Below are 16,752 nucleotides of genomic sequence, written 5' to 3'. Positions count from 1 at the left end.
ACACTATATAGTTTTGCATTTTGTATTTCCCCTACCTTCCCTTCCTTGCCCCTTCTCTTCAGCTCTGTCATTTTTACCCAACTCTTCACTCTATCTTTACCTTAAATCTCCCAATTTGCTCCCATCCTTCCCTCTCCAATTCCTTGTCCATACTACACCTAAGACACATCTGCACTGCACTTAACACTCATACATCTCTCTGCAGCTCTCCAAATTAATGCCTTTCCCGTGACTCATAATTTTTCCAGCTCCACCCTACAACAACCATACAGACCCAAAGCTCTGTGGTGATGGACAGCTAAGTATCAATCTATTTCTAGTCTGACTAGGTGGGGGACACCTGCGTTGTTAGCGCACATACACACAACCCCTTATTACAGATTTTCTAGATCCATAACCAATGTCCTTGAGGTAATTGTAAGCTAAAGGGAGGAACCACCCAAAATAATACTAGGAGCTTTGCTTAGAAGACAAGCATAATTTTGATTGGAGTTCTTCATCAACATAACAGTGTTGTGTACAAATGTATAAACTATAGCACACAATACCATTTCTCTTACTCTTTCAGAATGGAGGGACCGTTGGTTTCCCATTGGAAAGACGCACCTAGGAATCCCACAGCATGACCTGTGTTCGTAAAATAAAATACATGAATAAAAAGCCCATTAAAAAGCTCATTAGCTTATGACACACCGACATATCGACTCACTTCCTTTATAGTTAGTTTCAACGTTTTCAGGGATAAGTTCTTCACCACAAAGAAAGTTCTCCAATCGCGTAAGAGAAATTCTAGTCTAGAAAAGGGACCAGTGGTTTGTTAGTTTGTTTACACATGGTACACACACAGAACACAAAGAGCAGACTGAGGAGGTTGCTGGCAAAGCAGAAAACCAGCTTTTATGCGACGTGCCACGATTTGAGCAAGTGCATCTAGATTCCCAAAAAGTGTATTGATTTGCAAAGGAACAGAATTTTGAGCTAATGGAGGGAGAAGCTCAGTGGAGTAAGGGCATTTATAACAAAGTATGGAGTGTGCGCGGTGCAGTAACAAAGTATGGAGTATGCGCAGTGCAGAAACAAAGTATGGAGTATACGCAGTGCAGAAACAAAGTATGGAGTATACGCAGTGCAGAAACAAAGTATGGAGTATGCGCAGTGCAGAAACAAAGTATGGAGTATACGCAGTGCAGAAACAAAGTATGGAGTATACGCAGTGCAGAAACAAAGTATGGAGTGTGCGCGCTGCAGTAACAAAGTATGGAGTGTGCGCGGTGCAGAAACAAAGCATGGAGTATACGCAGTGCAGAAATAAAGTATGGAGTATACGCAGTGCAGAAACAAAGTATGGAGTGTGCACGGTGCAGAAACAAAGTATGGAGTGTGCGCGGTGCAGAAACAAAGTATGGAGTATGCGCAGTGCAGAAACAAAGTATGAAGTATGCGCAGTGCAGAAACAAAGCATGGAGTGTGCACGGTGCAGAAACAAAGTATGGAGTGTGCACGGTGCAGAAACATAGTGTGGAGTATAAGCAGTGCAGAAACAAAGTATGGAGTATACGCAGTGCAGAAACAAAGTATGGAGTGTGCACGGTGCAGAAACAAAGTATGGAGTGTGCACGGTGCAGAAACAAAGTATGGAGTGTGCACGGTGCAGAAACAAAGTATGGAGTGTGCACGGTGCAGAAACAAAGTATGGAGTGTGCACGGTGCAGAAACAAAGTATGGAGTGTGCACGGTGCAGAAACAAAGTATGGAGTGTGCACGGTGCAGAAACAAAGTATGGAGTGTGCACGGTGCAGAAACAAAGTATGGAGTGTGCACGGTGCAGAAACAAAGTATGGAGTGTGCGTGGTGCAGAAACAAAGCGTGGAGTATACGCAGTGCAGAAACATAGTGTGGAGTATAAGCAGTGCAGAAACAAAGTATGGAGTATACGCAGTGCAGAAACAAAGTATGGAGTATACGCAGTGCAGAAACAAAGCATGGAGTGTGCACGGTGCAGAAACAAAGTATGGAGTGTGCACGGTGCAGAAACATAGTGTGGAGTATAAGCAGTGCAGAAACAAAGTATGGAGTGTGCACGGTGCAGAAACAAAGTATGGAGTGTGCACGGTGCAGAAACAAAGTATGGAGTGTGCACGGTGCAGAAACAAAGTATGGAGTGTGCACGGTGCAGAAACAAAGTATGGAGTGTGCACGGTGCAGAAACAAAGTATGGAGTGTGCACGGTGCAGAAACAAAGTATGGAGTGTGCACGGTGCAGAAACAAAGTATGGAGTGTGCACGGTGCAGAAACAAAGTATGGAGTGTGCACGGTGCAGAAACAAAGCGTGGAGTGTGCGCGGTGCAGAAACAAAGTATGGAGTGTTCACGGTGCAGAAACAAAGTATGGAGTGTGCGTGGTGCAGAAACAAAGCGTGGAGTGTGCGCGGTGCAGAAACATAGTGTGGAGTATAAGCAGTGCAGAAACAAAGTATGGAGTATACGCAGTGCAGAAACAAAGTATGGAGTGTGCACGGTGCAGAAACAAAGTATGGAGTATACGCGGTGCAGAAACAAAGTATGGAGTGTGCACGGAGCAGAAACAAAGTATGGAGTGTGCACGGTGCAGAAACAAAGTATGGAGTGTGCACGGTGCAGAAACAAAGTATGGAGTGTGCACGGTGCAGAAACAAAGTATGGAGTGTGCGCGGTGCAGAAACAAAGTATGGAGTATACGCAGTGCAGAAACAAAGTATGGAGTGTGCACGATGCAGAAACAAAGTATGGAGTATACGCAGTGCAGAAACAAAGTATGGAGTGTGCACGGTGCAGAAACAAAGTATGGAGCGTGCACGGTGCAGAAACAAAGCATGGAGTGTGCACGGTGCAGAAACAAAGTATGGAGTGTGCACGGTGCAGAAACAAAGTATGGAGTGTGCACGGTGCAGAAACAAAGTATGGAGTGTGCACGGTGCAGAAACAAAGTATGGAGTGTGCGCGGTGCAGAAACAAAGTATGGAGTGTGCGCGGTGCAGAAACAAAGTATGGAGTGTGCGCAGTGCAGAAACAAAGTATGGAGTGTGCACGGTGCAGAAACAGGATTTCCTTTTGCAGATAGAGATTATTGAAGAGATAAAGGGGTCGACAAGGGCACATTTTCAAGGGTGTTCCTTGCCACGCACGGGGTGTAAGGCCATTTCCACCAAGGACTTGGATTTTTCACAAGCTCAGTCAGCAGGAAAAATCGCTCTGAAACATTTACGGGCTGCTTTCCATATCTGATTGGATCATAATCAGGCATGGTGGAAAATGCATTCGGAAGATGATGGCCTTTGACCTGTGTGTGATCTTCCGACATCACGAACAGGCTGCAAATAAGCCGGGAGTGTTTCAGCCGATCATCCTGAGAGACGAACAGCCGGATCTTGGGCAACCAGGTGAGTGTCCAAACTGGAACAAAGCTCCTGTCTCTTAACTATCTGGTCAAGCAGCAGGAGAGTGCTGTCTGTGAGCACCAGGCTCTCTCTCCTCCCTGTACACAGGACCGCAGTGAGCTCCACCAGGCAACTTGTGGTTCTCCAGCTAAGATAAGCCACAGACATGCCGGACCACAATGGGTGTAGAGCAACAGATTATAATTATCTACATCCATGCTAATGCTGAGAACTGGTCACCACCCAACAGGTTGAAATAAGCTTTATGAAAAACAAAATCCGCTTACATTGTGATACCTCTCACGTGGCAGTTTTTCTGGCTTTACATAAAGTCATACACTTGAAAAGATTTCATATAAAATATATAAAAGTAATTACCTGCACTACGGAGGAGATCACTGTGGGCAGATCAAACAGTGGGAGACGCAGTATATTAAACAGAGAGATTGTTGTAAAAACCTTGGACGCCGTCAAAACATTTGTTTCATCAATTAAGAAATATACTCCAAATGTAGCTATGGAAACCTTAAGAGAAAGACAACATGCCGAAATCATATAAAAGGCTGCTATAATAACACCCATTTCATAGGTCTGTGAAAATTGATTCGGTATATTGTCACAGATACAAAAGCCCTAATAAATAAACAAGTTAAAGGAATTATATCTACAAAAGGTACATTTCACATATATTATTGAAAATAACATATAACTGGATTCAAAACGTGCAAACTGCTTTGTGGTCGGGAGGGAACGTGTCCTAGCTCAACTCTAAATTGCACTCTAAAAATAAAGCTGCCCAGTATATGTGAGCAACAAGCAAATTAAGCCAGTATTTCCCCTGCATGCAAAAAATAAACGTATGTGCATCCCATAGTATCACAACATGGCTTGTCCAAGAGTGATTGTCATCCTTTTTTATCCTCTTTGCCCCTATCTCTAAATGAGCTAGCTAATGAGTGGGCAGGGGCATGATTTGCGGCATCATAAGCCTCGGTGGTAATCATTTTTACGATTACCACCATTCTGACATGCAGAATTCCTGCAAAAAACCCCCGAAAGACTGAAAAAAAGAAAGCAAATTAAACAGACTTACCTTCAATTCGACGCTGGAGATGACCGATGGAGACAGCATGGTGACAGCAAGGTATTCTGATGAAAGAACTGTACGGCAATGCAATTTGACGTCATTGCGACGGCTGTCAATCTAAATTTAAAGCGGCAATGTGGGGACCCCTAAGATTAAGTGTTTAAACACTTAACCCCACATTGCCGCTTTAAACTTAGATTGACAGCTGTTGCGATGACGTCAAATTGCATTGCTGCACAGCTCTTTCATCGGAATACCTTGCTGTCACCATGCTGTCTCCATCGTTCATCTCCAGCGTCAGATTGAAGGTAAGTCTGTTTAATTTGTTTTCGTTTTTTCAGTCTTTCGGGGGTTTTTTTTGCAGGAATTCTGTGTGTGGGAATTCTCAGTATAGTTATATCGTACCCAACCCATAAGCCTTGCCTCGACCACTCTATGATATAGCATGGCCCCAGCCTTCTTTTCATACTGGAAGAAAATATATAAAAAAGCTGGGAGCTACAAGTTTCAATACACTTTTATTACACCAAAAAAATATTCTTTAAATGACGTTTTGTATGTAAGTCATCTTACCGTTATTTAGATATCAGATTTTATTTATAACTACAAATGACGAAAGCCTTGAAGAAAAGTCACTTATTTATTTGTAGAACATGGTGTCATATTCTATACCGCTAAGTTGTCCATACAATGGAGGAAAACTGTTCCAAGACACTTGTGTAGAATCAGTGGAGTTGCCTATAGCAACTAATGAGTTAATTTGCTGGTACATTTTAACAAATGAAACCCAACATCTGGTCGGAGGCTATGGGCAGTTTCACCTTTTCGTCATAGAGCGAACTAGTATTTTTGTAATGAAACAAAATAAAATCGCATTGCTCCATTATTACTGAATTCGTGCAACACATTGAAACACATTTTAATGAAAGTCTAATAAATTATTGAAAATTAGCCTGTTGTCACGTATCTTACCAAGAACGGAATACAGGTTAATGTCAGCATTGAGAATGTGGTCAAGTAACCTGAAGATTTCAGTACGTCCATTTCACTTTCCCGGATATCAACTACTTTCCTTTGATAAGAAGGCTCCCAAGCATACAGTTTTAGGATCTGGAAGAATGGTGTAATATTCATCAGCGGATCAGCAATCATATTTGACATCAGAAAGACTCAGGGGTAAATGTATCAAGCTGCGAGTTTACCACGGGTTTGCAAAGTGGAGATGTTGCCTATAGCAACCAATCAGATTCTAGTTATCATTTATTTAGCACATTTCACAAAGTGACAGCTACAATCTGATTGGTTGCTATAGGCAACATCTCCACTTTTCAAACCCGTCAGAAACTCACAGCTTGATACATTTACCCCTCAGTCTGTAGTTTCTTTTCATACAAGCGTTTTGTCAGAATTTGCCCCCATTGCAATCCAGATGACACAGGACATGAGGAGACCTCTGAATATCATGCACACCCGGATCATTGATCCTAGTCCCGGAATGTTTCTACTCTTCACACCAACATCAAACTGCAGATCTGAGCTAAGTGTTTGATACTGACTACTGCTGTATACTGAGCAGCGGACATACGCAGGTACCATAGATGTCTGTACGATTTTGCAAACGTTTGCTCACATCTTATTCCAGTTTAAATGTGTCAAACGCAAATCCTGGCAAAAACTTTCTAAATGTTACACATCCAAAATTAAAATGTTCACACGTTAAGGTGACATTTACACTTACAATTTAAGGGGTATAGTCAATTCCGATCCCGATCCGCGGGATCGCGCCGGAACGGGCCGCAAACTTAATCCACGGTACTGCAATAACGTGGATTTTCGTTCGCAGCCCTATTACCCGTATTACCGGCAGTAGTGCGCATTTTCCGCGGTAACGCGCGTTACCGCGGATCGGAATTGAATATGCCCCTAAGTGTTATGTTAAAAATCGTGGTGGAGTATTTGTCTTCCTCCATAGCAAACTTCTAAATAAATATCCAACAGCTTTTAGCTAATCAAAATTGGCTGCTGGTGAGCTTAACGCAGCATGTCAGTTACTTTACTTCAAACATATAGGGCCTGATTCATTAAGGAAAGTAAGGCAAAGGGGAGTATTCAATTGTTCCCAAATCCCGCTGCGTAAAAACTAGCTGGATTTCAGCTCGTGGCTCAGGGAGCTGCGAGCTGAAATCCAGTGAGAAAATTACTGTAGTAATGGTTTTTCCACGCACTATTACCGTAATAACAGTAATAGTGCGCGGACCGCAGGATTTTCGGCGTTTCCGCCGACAATTGTATACCCCCCCAAAGAATGAGTAAGTTTTTTCCTGGACACAATGTTACAATGAAAGGGGTAAAAATTATTTTTATATTGTGCACATAAGTTAAATACTGACTGTTTTTTCATGTAGCACACAAATATCAACTTTACATTTCAGTGTACAGACAAGCTATGAAGTATTTGTGTGCTACATGAAAAAACAGTCAGTATTTAACTTATGTGCACAATATAAAAATAATTTGTACCCCTTTCATTGTAACATGGTTTTGTCCAGGAGACTACATACTCAATTTTTTACTTAACTTTCCTTAATTAATCAAGCCCATTGTGACTACAATGGCCAATTGATCAATCTAAACTGGGCAAATCTATTACCAAGGAGACTGCAGACCAATCATTGATACCTATGGTATTTTAACACTCCTACATCATCATCATCATTTATTTATATAGCGCCACTAATTCCGCAGCGCTGTACAGAGAACTCACTCACATCAGTTCCTGCCCCATTGGAGCTTACAGTCTAAATTCCCTAACATACACACACACACACATACACACACACACACACACACACACACACACACACACACAGACAGAGACAGACTAGGGTCAATTTAATAGCAGCCAATTAACCTACTAGTATGTTTTTGGATTGTGGGAGGAAACTAGAGAACCCTGAGGAAACCCACGCAAACACAGGGAGAACATACAAACTCAACACAGATCCTAAGAAATTATGCTACTCCATACAACATACATCATTTCTACTTTTTACCAGAGGATGGGACAGAGAGCATGCTGGGTATATTTTGTGAAATATTAATCAAAATGGTGAACTAAAACCAATAGTGCAGCATTGATTAATCATTCCTCTCATCCCCTTTACATTAGAAACTCTCGGAGCAGGGTCCTCAGTACTTTCTGTTTCACGTTGGTCTTGCCTGTTAATATGCAGATCATGCTGCTTTCTTTACTGTGAAGACCTGCAGAACACTTTGTCACTATAAGTAAATTGTAATAATAATAATAATAACGCAAAAATGTTTAAAAGAATATACAGATGCATCATCCAGAATTTGATTCTAGGTATGGGCAAAACATTTGTACTGAGCCCTAAATCATTTTACGGTACATGCGAAGTGTAGTTTAGTGACGTCCGAACAATTTCATTATTGTCAGACAGAAACATAAAAAAGAAAATTTACTGGTAGCATTTGGCAACCATACGAAGCCAATACAAAAAGTAGAAGAATAATTACCTTTATTCCGTGTAAAATTTCATTCAGTAATTTGATGCGATGGTCTTTACTCTTCAAATGGCTTTTCTGTGGAGAAGAAACATTTGTCATAAGACACGGACCTCCACATTTCCCTGTGTGAACGCCTTAGTATTACCAAGATAAAAATAAAGAAAAAAAAAATATTATAAAATAAAAAAATGTTGACATTATTTGCACATTTATACTCTTATTGAGGATGAAATTGCTAATGAAAACATTTTCTCAAAACCTACTTCATAGGATTACCTGATGGGAAGTAGGTTAAAAGTGCAACACATTGGCCTAGTGGTTAGCACTTCTGCCTCACAGCACTGGGGTCATGAGTTCGATTCCCGACCATGGCCTTATCTGTGTGGAGTTTGTATGTTCTCCCTGTGTTTACGTGGGTTTCCTCCGGGTGCTCCGGTTTCCTCCCACACTCCAAAAACATACTGGTAGGTTAATTGGCTGCTATTAAAATTGACCATAGTCTTTGTCTGTCTCCCTCTGTGTCTTTGTGTATATTAGGGAATTTAGACTGTAAGCTCCAATGGGGCAGGGACTGATGTGAATGAGTTCTCTGTACAGCGCTGCGGAATTAGTGGCGCTATATAAATAAATGATGATGATGATGATAAACATGTAATTTCTAATGTGCTATCCCCACTATTGCTATGGATCATTGTTATTATCATAGACTCAGTTATGAGGCCATGGCTACAAAAAATAAATGTAGTTATTTAATGAATATATTCAAAAATATGTACTTTAAGGCCTTATAACAAACCTTTTTCTTTATCTGTATACAGGGCTGGTCAGTATATGTGAATGTCCTGTACACTTTGGTTCTATGTCTAGCCAAGAATAATATTGTCATTGTTAAGGCAGCAGCCATGTTTTGGGTTATTCACCGTTCCTTCTTCCTCCATTCCAACACAACCTCCTCTTAGACCGTCCAGCCCTGACACTCAAATCAAATTTCACAAATATCATTGACCCTCATTTACCAAGGGCACTGCATCTGCACTGTAAATTAATTTGGTTCTGCACCAATGTGTCTCTATAGCCCACCCTGTGCACTTCAAGGTGCTTCCTGGTCGTTGGAGGCGCCGCTATAGACTACAAGTGCTCCTAGGTTGGAAGACATGTGGAAAAATCAGAAGATGCACCCTCATCATCATCATCTATTTATATAGCGCCAACATATTCCGTAGCGCTTTACAATTGGGGACAAATACAGTAAGAAACAAACTGGGTAAAACAGACAAAGAGGTGAGAAGGCCCTGCTCGCGAGCTTACAATCTATGGGACAATGGGAGTTTGATACATGAGGTTAAGTCTACATTTTGCATTTCGGTCCAGCCAGACTGCAAAGGTAAAAGTGATTCGTAAGCTAAATGATCCCGTCACACAACAATGTTGGTCAGGGAGTAGCTGTCTTGTGTGAAATTGTGTAACGGGTGGTAATAGGGTAATGTAGTGAGGTTAAGAGGGTGGTTGAGGAATATTATAAGCTTGTCTGAAGAGATGGGTTTTCAGAGAACACTTGAAAGTTTGTAGACTAGAGGAGAGTCTTATTGTGCGAGGAAGTGAATTCCATAGAGTGGGTGCAGCCCGAAAAAAGTCCTGTAACAGGGAATGGGAGGATGTAATGAGGGTGGATGAGACACGCAGATCTTGTGTAGAACGGAGTTGCGAGTTGGGAGATATTTTGAGACAAGAGAGGAGATGTATGTTGGTGCAGCTTTACATAAATCTAACCATCAAAGTACAACCTCCTATCACTTTCCTACCACTTCTTATATCCAGGTTCCATTTCACTTCTAAAATACGGCTAGGTTGAGCCTCATTTTTAGCTTCTATTAATCTGACAGTGGGGTTTTGACATATGGAATTTTCGTATGTTTAAAGCTTACTTTTTTAACATTGCATAAAATGCACCTATAAACGCGCTTCTCCGCTTCATAGTGCAAAATGCGTCACATTAAAAGGATAGGACAATACACTATGGGGTAAATTTATCAAGCTGCCAGTTTCTGCCATGTTTGAAAAGTGGAGATGTTGCCTATAGCAACCAATCAGATTTTAGTCATCATTTATTTAGTACATTCTGCAAAATGATAGCTAGAATCTGATTGGTTGCTATAGGCAACATCTCCACTTTTCAAACCCGCCAGAAACTAACAGCTTGATACATTTACCCCTATATCTGTCTCCTTCTGCAAAGTAAGGACCATCCCAAAAAAAATCACCCCTTTATCTCATTTTAATAATCTCACACCACAAACTGATATCTCGTTCTTGATAAATATACACACAAAAGAATTATAGAAATCTCACAGGAAAGTATAAGAAAAAATTGTGATAGATCCCTTCCATGGACAGATGTTGTGAGCTGTGTGTCGTACGGCTATAATGCAGTCAAGCTGTCTATTAGTTTGTTATGCTGATAATAATTTGTCTCTGAAAACTCATTTTGCTGGAATTTAATTCTACATTTAGTGCTATGGGATGAAAATGTCCACAGCGGTAACTGAGATTTTCAGCGGACTACAGGAGTAGCTTCTGCGCAACATATGAATTAACAATTAAACACCTTATTATGTTTTTAGATCATATTCTAAGGACATAAAACAGAAATGTGTTAGAAATGTTTATTCATATTGTACCTTCAGTTGCTTCACTTTGGCAGCAATAAATGCATTTAAAGGTATAATCAAAACGAGGACGGCCACCCCAGCCAGCACCGAGGCCCCGAGCTCCTGCCACAGGAAGACGATAGCCATGAGGATCTGGAATGGAGCTGACCACAGCAGGTTGAGGTTGACTGTCAGGTCCATGAGCTGTTGTGCATCTGATGACATTAAGTTCACCAGTTCACCCGTTGTAAATTTCCTCCGAGTAGAGTTTGCCAAATTTAATGACTAGAAAAGAAAAAAAAAAAATATTGTTAAATAAAAATCAACGGGACAAAAATTGGTAAAGGTAAACGTTTCAGTGGTTGATTTCTTGCGTACATATTTTACACAAGACACTGCACAATCTATAATTCATGCACTCATCAGCTCCCGCACCAACTATTGCAATTCCCTCCTTACTGGTCTTCCTCAGACCAGACTCTTACCCCTTCGATCTATTTTGCACTCAGTGGCTAGATTGATTTTCCTTGCAAACCGTTCTTCCTCTGCTGAGCACTCTGTATGTCTCTACATTGGTTGCCTGTTTTTCAACGAACCCAATATAAAATTCTTCTACTAACCTACAAGGTCATCAACAAAATGTCACCAACATACATCTCCTCACTTCTCTCAAAATATCTTCTAACTTGACACCTCCGTTCTGCACAAGATCTGCATCTCTCTTTCACTCTCAGTACCTCCACTTAGACCACCAATGCTGCAGGTTTATTCATAAAATGTAGTTTTTTATTATAAGCACCATCTGACTTAGTGTAATCTGTGGCTCTCACCGCGACCAAATATATTTACAATGATTCAACAGCAAACCATGTGGTTAGCCATCATCTTGCAAGTAACAAACGTATTATCAATGCCAGGATTTTTTATTGACACATTCGTACGTCATATCAAACTATATCCAGAACTGAAATCAAAATAAAAAAATGGCCATCTGGGATTGTAAAGGATTCAGAACATAACGTGTGACTAAGGCAGCAGCTGAAATAGCCATGTACATGCCTTATACAAGCTACCATACACAGTTATATGTCTGCACTTTATGGATTAATATCGTCATTTTTAAGAATGATTAAATCTGACAATAAAGTAAACAGTTTGCTAAGTGCATAGAACTCCAGTGCTTCATTTCTGGAACAGAGCAGTTCCATATTTATTATTTAGGTATTACATATAACACAGCTCGGCACAAAAACAGAACAGAGCTGACTTTTGTGGGGGAAGTGATGGAGGATTCCCGTGCAGGGGACAGCGCAATAAGTCACATGGTAATGGGTAATATCCATTGGGTGTGTATGTATGCCACACCCACTCCTTGTCAGGCCACGCCCCGACTGAGGCGTGTCTGTCATATACTAATGGTTAGATAGCCTCCTATAAGTAATGTACATGATGATATGTACCTACTGCTGTGCGTGGTACTTTAAATTGGATACTCATAAAAAGGGCTAAATGTGGGTTAACAGACATACTTAAACCTTCATCAATAAGAATGTTTTATGACGTCCATCAGCAAAAACCTTATTCACTCTATTGTTCTAAAGATTCAAGTTGCGATGAGAAAAAAAAGTTAGAGACTCTATCCCTGGTTGTAAAATTTGTTTTGCCAAACCCATAGTATTATAGAAAACATGATTCATTTCTGCTGTAACTATCATTTACAGATTACACAGCTGCCAGGGTGAGCGACGCCCGTTACTTGGGTGTGTCATACTTTGGTGAACGCAGTGAACCAGCTATGGGTAACCTGATCGACATTGAAGGTCTTATTAAGAGCAAATCCCGCCAAAGATAAAGAAAATATTTGCACCTGGCAAGTGGCACAAATGCAAATTTTTGCATGCAGGGAAAATGGGTGGGGTACTAATTAACGGTGCTGATAACACCGACAACGAGTTCATAGACTAAATATGCCCGAACGTGACTTCAGCAACATTAAAAAAATTCAGGCTTACCTCTTTAATGACAAGAGAACTATCTGACTGTCTTGTCAAAGTTCCCGATCAGAAGTAATAACGGCACTGCCTTTTTTACCTCATTGATAAGAGAAGTTTTTAAAGCGGCATTTCTGTCTGACGATCCCTAACCCTAACCCGATGCCTAACCCGATGCCTAACCCTAACCCGATCCCTAACCCCATGCCTAACCCTAACCCGATCCCTAACCCGATGCCTAACAGTTACATTTACCTTACATGACAGCCAGCACTACCAGAACTATCCGACTGTCTTGTCAAAGATCCCGATCAGAAGTAATAACAGCACTGCCTTTTTTTACGTCATTGAAAAAAGAAGTTTTTAAAGCGGCATTTCTGGCTGACGATCCCTAACCCTAACCCGATGCCTAACCCTAACCCGATCCCAAACCCCATGCCTAACCCTAACCCGATCCCTAACCCTAACCCTAACAGTTACACTTACCTTACATGACAGCCAGCACTGCCGGTTTAAAAACTTCTCATATGGCGGTCGCCATTTTCAATGAACATTACCACCTGGGAAAAATACAGCCTGCTTAAGCATATAACACACACTAACTGGGCAGCAGTGTTTTTGCACTGAGATTTAAATATGAGCTAAAATCTGTCCACAAATTATAAATGATTCAGCTACTCTGTGTGTGTGCTACATGCAAAACAAGCAGTATTTTCCCTGCATGCAAATAGACAATTGCATCGCATCCCTTGTATCGCAACATGGTCTATCCAGATGCAAATGTGTACCCTTTAGCTGGGTATTCTCCTAACTCTAAATGAAGCCCATAGTCCACACAAAGGTTAAATAGTACACACACTACTGTGGAATGTGATTAGCGGCTTTCCCTTACTGCATTTTCATTTTCATTATTTTGCAAGAGAATAAAATGCTAACTGATTTTGAATTTGGTAATAATGGCTGCAAAATCAATCAGTTTATTTACTGGTGCCTGACACCGAAACGCTGGAATAAATCATGAATTGTGCAGATAAGCACCAGTGTTGCATTTCTTATTTGTGTACAAGTATAATGGTGATTTGTGGCCCTCCAGCTGTAGTGCACTGGGCAGTTCTTGCATAGTTTTGCCATAGATTGTCTAAATCTGATCTGGAATCTTGCATGTATACTCCAAGCAGCGCAGAGACTAATACCTGGAGTGGGGTACGCTATTCCCACTAGTCTAATACCAGCAACAAGTATAGAGGGAAAACAATTCTGATTACAATAACAGCGACATGGTTTAAATGCAGACTAACATTAAAACGGACAGAGAACATTTCTGAACACACTGCCATCCAGACTGGTACAAATTGAGAACATTCAGCATGCCGGCACTTCACTTTTACGTCACAAAACAGTGCGACACTAAGATTTCTGAATTTAAAGCGGCAATGGCAGGACCCGGTGCCTAACCCTAACCCTAATCCTAATCTAACCCTAATACTAATCCTGACCCTTAGATTGAATTGTCCAGTTGCCAAGTCCTGCCATTGCCGCTTTAAATTCTGAAATCTCAATGTCGCTCTGTTTTGTGCCGTTAAAGCTAAGTGCCGGCATGCAGTATGTTCGCAATTTCTAGCAGTCTGGATGGCAGTGTGTTCGGAAATATCCTCTGTCTCTTCTAATATAAGACTGCATTTAAACCATGTCACTGTTATCGTGATTGGAATTGTTTTGTCTATAAACTTGTTGTCAGTATTACAGGTGTTGGAAAAACGAGTACCACTGAATACCTGTATAGTTCTTTAATTGCACCCAGTTTTGAAAATTACACTTTGTAGTCATAAGTGTTTCTGGTATTGTGATACTGTTTCACTATACACAAACATGTTGATATAAAACAAGGTTTTAACTGTAAAGACCACAGTCACTTCTAATACACATCCAAAACGTTTTAAAAACTCACATATATTGCATTGAGAAAAATATAGAAAGCAATCAATGTATGACCTACTGTTTACTTCCTAAATAGGTCAAAGGTAGGTCTAAATACTGTTTACTTCCTATATTATGCACAAAAATGTTGTAATCATAGATCGTGTGATCTGACGGCCACCCCTATACTGCAGCAAGTGGACAACATCTGTGCCTCCTGCCAGAAATGGCAGATTTATTGAGTTTTATAAAGCTGTGCTTTAACTGATGAACAACTTTTTAGGTTTCTGTTTTTACCTTTTTGTATATAATTCCAATGATGGACGTTTTGAATTTCATTGCAGTCAGCATGTTGAAACGTTGGTAGAGCTGTAGGATCAGAGTCTGCAAGACAGTGACCCCCAGAAGGGCGAGAGCAAACATGTAGCCCGTCCAGGACCCCTCTGAGCGGGTTTCGCAGAAGGCAATCATTTGTCTGCGGAAACACAAGCACAAGAAAAATTTCATTTGATTATTATTTTTACATGCACTACATCTCATTGCTGTGAAAATTTCTGCCTAAATCCAATTATTAGGTCAGAAATGCAATAGTCCAGTTGATAAATCCTGATTTAGAGTCTTCTAATATCTTAAATTTCACTCACTTTAAAATCTGAGGGCTTGTAAATGCCAGAATATCAGCCACTACTTTCATGAGGGCAACTTGAATAAGCGAGTACTTGAATGTATTCCATAATGCCTTTAGCAATGACACTCTCCTGGAACTGGAAACCTGTCATAAAATGACAATAAGCAGCAGTTATTTTAATTACCTCACACCATTACCGCACACCATGCAAACATTTAAACTAAAGTGACGTTAGGTTTGTGCAAATTTTAATATACGGCTGGAATCACAGACTGGTAGAATGTTGTCTATTCCTGTGATTGGCTTCACTGCAGTGAATATGAATTCCCTGATTGGATGAGGGGGCAGTATCTCTGATTGGCTGCGCATGCGGCATAATAACCTCTTTGATCTGTGGTCGGTGCAGTGTGTGTGAACTTTCTGTTCGGCCAATGGGTGTTCTTACAAAAAAATGCATCAGAAAATCATGATAAACAACCAAATTACCTCAGATTATTATGTTAGCATTTACCACTGTAACCATATCATCATCATCACCATTAATTTTATATAGCGCCACTAATTCCGCAGCGCTGTACAGAGAACTCACTCACATCAGTCCCTGCCCCATTGGAGCTTACAGTCTAAATTCCCTAACATACACACACAGACTAGGGTCAATTTGTTAGCAGCCAATTAACCTACCAGTATGTTTTTGGAGTGTGGGAGGAAACCGGAGCACCCGGAGGAAACCCATGCAAACACGGGGAGAACGTATACAAACTCCACACAGATAAGGCCATGGTCGGGAATTGAACTCATGACCCCAGTGCTGTAAGGCAGAATTGCTAACCACTTAGCCACCGTGCTGCCCCATATGCTTTTATCATAAGGGAGCATATGCAGTGGCTACAAACTTCTCCAATTGTGTTCTGTAAATTCATTTTAGTTGTTGTCATCTTCTCAAATAATTGTGATCATAATTTTGTCTCAAACTATTGTACCAATAAGGTTCAAGATACAGTTTACTGCACTTCCTTCATCACACTATGTAAAAGTCATCACACAGCACACATTGCAAAATCCTCTCCCATGTGATAAAATAGTAATTGCAGTAACAGTAATAATCAAGGTTGCAAAGTATTTTTATTGAAAATGTTATTATAAATATGGACGTGGTCCCTTGTGCTATAGAATAGTTTAGTATTTTCAGTAAAATATCATAATTCTACTGATGACCACCATTTTCTTTTGAAATTTTGACTGACGGTTGCCAACCATGACAGAGGCAAAAAAGTAATAAGGGAGGCAGCCATTTTGTGGGCTGAACCAATAGCCAACCTATCGGTTTGTTAGGAACTAATGACATAACTAAGATGTAAGGCACAGTAATGTCACTAGTGATATCATTAGTTCCTAGTGAATTTATAGGGCGGCTCCTGATGACTGTTGGTTGAACCCACAAAATGTCTGCTTCCAGTGTGTGTAGATCATAGATACACTTAAATGTCTACAACTAAATAGTCCTGTCTGTCACTCAAACCCTCGTTGTCCTACT

At 40.7% G+C, this 16,752-nt stretch overlaps 1 protein-coding gene across 1 annotated transcript in view; it reads right to left on the bottom strand.

Moving 5' to 3' along the window:
* Positions 1-16,752, bottom strand: part of LOC142139461 (multidrug resistance-associated protein 1-like) — a 62,402-nt gene that overhangs the window by 27,562 nt on the left and 18,088 nt on the right. The window contains exons 4-11 of the mRNA XM_075197095.1: positions 15,232-15,359; positions 14,885-15,062; positions 10,710-10,964; positions 8,041-8,106; positions 5,476-5,613; positions 3,795-3,941; positions 710-794; positions 561-627 (exon numbers count right to left, since the gene is read on the bottom strand). Coding sequence (XP_075053196.1) covers positions 561-627; positions 710-794; positions 3,795-3,941; positions 5,476-5,613; positions 8,041-8,106; positions 10,710-10,964; positions 14,885-15,062; positions 15,232-15,359 — 1,064 coding nt within the window. The remainder of the gene's footprint in view (positions 1-560; positions 628-709; positions 795-3,794; positions 3,942-5,475; positions 5,614-8,040; positions 8,107-10,709; positions 10,965-14,884; positions 15,063-15,231; positions 15,360-16,752) is intronic.

The sequence above is a fragment of the Mixophyes fleayi genome, chromosome 2 (assembly GCF_038048845.1).
Source record: "Mixophyes fleayi isolate aMixFle1 chromosome 2, aMixFle1.hap1, whole genome shotgun sequence".
NCBI lineage: Eukaryota > Metazoa > Chordata > Amphibia > Anura > Limnodynastidae > Mixophyes > Mixophyes fleayi.
This window is presented reverse-complemented; position numbering and strand designations above follow the sequence as displayed.